Below are 4,649 nucleotides of genomic sequence, written 5' to 3' on the forward strand. Positions count from 1 at the left end.
GTGTGGTCGCAAAAATTTTCTGCTCGTTCCGCTCGCAGAGGCAATGCCTTTCCATTTTGCCCCAGAGCCTCTGGAAATCTCTCGGCGGCCTTCCAGGCATATTTGCCCTTCAATCCTTATAAAACTCTATAGATTAGAGGATATTTTATAAGCTGAAATTATTACCATTAGGAACTCAAAAGAAGCTGTAGTTGATTTTTGCAGATTAACTTATAATTGCTTTTTCGCAAAAAGATGCCCATGGATTCACCCAAAATCGCGAACTCCGCAAACTTAATTTCAATATACTTTCATGCCATCATTTGCTCTTTATTGTTATCATCAAGTGTGTATATGATCATTTATTTCATTGTTAACTAATTTTCTATGGAGAAATAGTCAGTCAAAAAAGTAAAGTTGGTCACTTTTCTTAACGCCCCCCACCCCCAAGGCACATAATTGATCTGATCCCGGCTATCGGAAAAAAGCAAATCCATCCATTTTCTTCACCAGCTGGAATGTGTACAGTGATTATGTGGCTGTGGCTTGTTTTTATTGTTCTCGGTTAGTGAAGCAAAACAAAAATTGAGTGGATTTAGAAGAAAAGGATGCTTCCCAGAGGACTCGTTGATGTCATTCGTGCTTGAAGTCTTGATAAACAAATGCCAGCAAGGACGAAGGGTAAAATGACAACGTTAACAAGAGAATGCATAGATTTAATGTCACCAAAAGATATATCAGGCAATTTAACAGAAAATTTGCACATTTATGAGGAGTTTCTTAAAGAAAGAGAAACTGTTCAAAGAGAAATAGAACAATACAAGAATGACCTACGGGTTATAGAAAGAACAATGGAGAAGCAGAAGCAAAAACTCGAGCGCTTGAAGTTTTTCATTGATAATGAGACAGAACAGAAAGAACAACTGGAGTTGACATTGGCACAGAACACAAGACCAGCTAACGTGAAAGAAAAAATACAATCTACAAAAGATCAGTTGAAAAAATACAAGGGGGAAGAAGGGAAGATTTGTTCAACCCATTTAGATACATTGCAGTCCATAAGAGAAATAAATGCATTGATTTTGGACCAAACTGAAAAATTAATTGATTTTGATACGAAGATATCGTGCAAAAAGAAAAACATTTTACTCTTGAAGCAGGGACAAAATAGGTTGAAGTGGTCGTTGTGAATATGGTTTAATTAAGTCATCGGTGTACGAGATTATGTAGGTTCTTTTAACAAGTAAGAAAGAAGTGAAAGGCGAAAGTTTTCTCAAGGTGTTTTCAGAACTGGGATCTCGTTTTGTCATTTCCTGATATTTTGATGTTTTGTTTTGTTTTCCTGATCAGTGTGTTGCTTAGTTATCTGATGCGAAGGAGCCTGTATCCGAAACGAGGCCAAGAAAAGAGTTCTGACAACACATGGTCAAGACTAGGCCAGGGGCAGCAAAGTCGTATGCACAAAGTTTAAATCGTACAAAATGAATCGTGCCTTCATGTGGCTCTTGGTCCTTTTGACCATGGCACTTACAGCGCTCACTTCTTCAGCTGTTGATAAGTTTATGAACAAATGTTTGGATTCCAAGAATCACAAGTCCGTTCCAGGGACAGAAGGGAAGGAGTTCGTTGGTCACTGCAGACCATGGTCAAACCATTCATGCTGTACTGGAACTACAGCTCAGAAGATAGAGACTGATGGTATTCTTTCTTTGTATAACATGCTGCTTGATCAGTGTCCTTCTATTAAAGTGATGTCTGATAAGTGCAAAAAGCATTTTAAGAAGGACACTTGTTTTTACGAATGCTCCCCTAATTTGGCCCCATGGATCGTCGATGACAAATTTTCTAAGAAAACCCGCACTGAGAGAATAATGCATATCCCACTTTGTGCATCGGATTGTGATCAGTGGTTTGAAGATTGTAAATTCGACTACACATGCAGTGGTAACTGGGGTAATATAAGCACTTGGAATTGGAAAAAGAAGGGTACACCTGAGATGTGTACCCAGCCTTGTAAAACATTCAAAGAGTACTTTGGCAACCCAAAAACCTTTTGCGAAAGACTCTTCAACTATTCCTTCAAGTATGGATCCAGTAACAGCTCAGAATGTATGTCTATGTGGCCAACCTCTTGGAAAGACAATTTGAAACTTGCACAACAGTATGCAGAAGATAGAATTTCAAAGAATCCAACCAGTTTTGCATTGAAAGTTAATCCAAGTCCATTGCAGACAACTTTACTGCTGCTCTTTATAACTGCATTTTTGTAGATCATTGCTGAATACTGTGTAGATCATACAAGTTGATTTAGAAACTGACTTTTTCCCCAGGTTGCCACTGCTAGTTTCTTGAAATGTTAAAATATTGATCAAATAGAAGGTAAAGATAGTCTATTTACACTCTTTTTTTATAAGAACCAGTAAATTTAAGTTCAGGCTGACTGTTCTTAATTTTTTTCGAAAATCTGAGGCTGGATTGTTCTTAATTTGTTCTTAATCTATAGGGTGTAAGCTGTCCGAGTGCTCACTTTTTTGCTCTAGGGTGATGTGCAGGCCTCATTTGCCAACAAAGTGAGTGAGACAGCATTAATTTGCTGAAAAATTTGAATATTCACCGAAAAAGCACCCACACATTGCTAAAAATCCTCAATTTTTAGATAAAGCGTTGTTCAAAATTGCATTTTGCAAAAGCTCAGCCTCAGTTTGTTCTTAATTTGTCCTTAACTTTTGACAAATTTTGAGGCTCGCTCAAAATTGTTCTTATAAAAAAAGAGTGTATTTGTTGTTATGTTGTTGATTATGATAATTGTTTGTAAGTGTTACTGATTCTTCCAATTTAAATTAATTTGTTTCAGATTTGTATGCTTTATTCTTTTCTTTGGAAAGATAGAAAATCTAGTAATTTTGATTCTACTTCCCAGAAGGAAGTTGTGCACCAGACGATTGGCTTCTGTAATTAACCAAAAGGAAGTTCTGTTACGAAACTAAGATTTTAAGCTTCCCTAAGCCAACCCATCAGCAGAAAATATATGTAGTTTTATATATCTTGCCACATTCAATTGATTTTTAATGTTGTTCACAATCTTAATAAAAATTGAACTCAAATCAATTTTTTCAGTTATACAGAAGAGTGATGGCAATTCTCTAATTTGACAACTGATTGCAAATATTTTGTCTCAGATGCATTCAAGTGTGATTGTGATTGTAAATTAGCAAGTAAATATTATGATTTTGTGTGATACATAGTTTTGTTCTTTCTAAGTTTATTGTCTTTTGAATATTTTACAACTAATCTAGCAAGTTATCTCTTTACAATAAGATTTAGGAGTTGCTAATGTATAAATATAAACTGATTTGATTATGTTGCAAAAAACCTATTTAGAATTTTTAAATTTTGTCTAAAGAATCTGAAAAAAACATGACAAATTACCTCTAAATGTGCAAAATCAGTTACACGTGTTACAATTTTTCTGAGGTATCAGAGAGCACTATCCCAAAGCAAAATTCATATATGAACCTGACTGATAGCCTGCATCACAACCAGGCTAGGCTAGTGGAGGGAAGAAGACCAAAGCAGCTGTTGCTTCCTACTAACACTCTGTTATCAGGGCCTGTGCCACGAATTGAACATTGGGGGGGGGGGAGGCTAAAAAATTAGGGGCCACCACCACCCCTGTTTGGCATTTATCATGGGGCTGCTGCCTGCCTCAGATTCACCACCTCATATCTATCACCTCAGATTCATCAGGCAATAGTTAAGGCTCTAATAAAAAATATGCATGTGCCATGAAAAGATATTCTAAAAATTAATATCAAGCAAGTTTCAAATAAAAACTTTCAAAAAATCCTAAGAATGATAGATAACCCATAGTTAAGTTAAAGCGGAAAGACATTTCAAAGGCATTACACATCCTGAAAAAGGTCAGACCCCACTGTTTTGCCCATTCGTACAAATAAAATCGACAGTGACGTCCATCTCACACTGTAGCAAAAACTTGACTTGCCCGAGCTTGTGTGCCAAAATGCTGTTTACTTCCGGTTCATGGAACGTGTAGCTGATACCGCTGCGGAGCAACTGGCCTAAAACCACTGGCCTAAAAACCGAAAGTCAATAAAACAGTTGCAATCCAAATTGACACGTTCCAGTCCTATAGTTTGAAAGGTATGTTGTGAAATCACTGCGTTTTTATCTTAACAAAAATGGGGTCTTAACATTTTCCTTAAAGCTGTTTTCAGGCCTAATCTCGGAAAGGCAAGACAAATTTGTTGCTGCCCCTAACTTAGGAGCTTAACCCTAGGCCCTTACTCCGGGCTTACTTCAGCAGCCAAATGCAACTGAGTACAAAAACAAAATAATGGCAAGATGCAACAATATATTCATTAAACAGGGTGAAAGGTCTTTGCTAAAGGTTGAAGGATGTGCTTTGCAAGTGTCAATTATTTTTACTCTCTATTTGTTGATACATGTTAGCCCTTGTTTCAAAATAATTCTTGCAAACATGCAAAAGAATCCTCCCCAGAACTATTCTGAAACTCTCTTCACTGCTGTGCATGAACTCGTCCCTTTTTAGAACGAAGAATTGTTGGTACTTATAAATTGATAGCTACATGATTAATTTTGACTTATTAATTTTTAAACTGTTTTTATTTAGTGTTAATAAGAAAACAAGA

General features: G+C 36.5%; 1 protein-coding gene across 1 annotated transcript; it reads left to right on the forward strand.

Moving 5' to 3' along the window:
- The first annotated feature begins 597 nt into the window (after positions 1-597).
- LOC135686587 (folate receptor gamma) lies at positions 598-3,219 on the forward strand. Its single transcript, XM_065202856.2, has one exon. The coding sequence runs from the start codon at positions 1,461-1,463 to the stop codon at positions 2,247-2,249; it is 789 nt and encodes a 262-aa protein (XP_065058928.2). The 5' UTR covers positions 598-1,460; the 3' UTR covers positions 2,250-3,219.
- The last annotated feature ends 1,430 nt before the right edge of the window (positions 3,220-4,649 follow it).

The sequence above is a fragment of the Rhopilema esculentum genome, chromosome 6, assembly GCF_057945365.1.
Source record: "Rhopilema esculentum isolate cy_ngs chromosome 6, ASM5794536v1, whole genome shotgun sequence".
Classification (NCBI taxonomy): Eukaryota; Metazoa; Cnidaria; class Scyphozoa; order Rhizostomeae; family Rhizostomatidae; genus Rhopilema; species Rhopilema esculentum.

What these genes read in the sequence shown, in the direction of transcription:
- LOC135686587 (XM_065202856.2), top strand. Translation starts at nt 1,461, where the DNA reads ATGAATCGTGCCTTCATGTGGCTCTTGGTCCTTTTGACCATGGCACTT.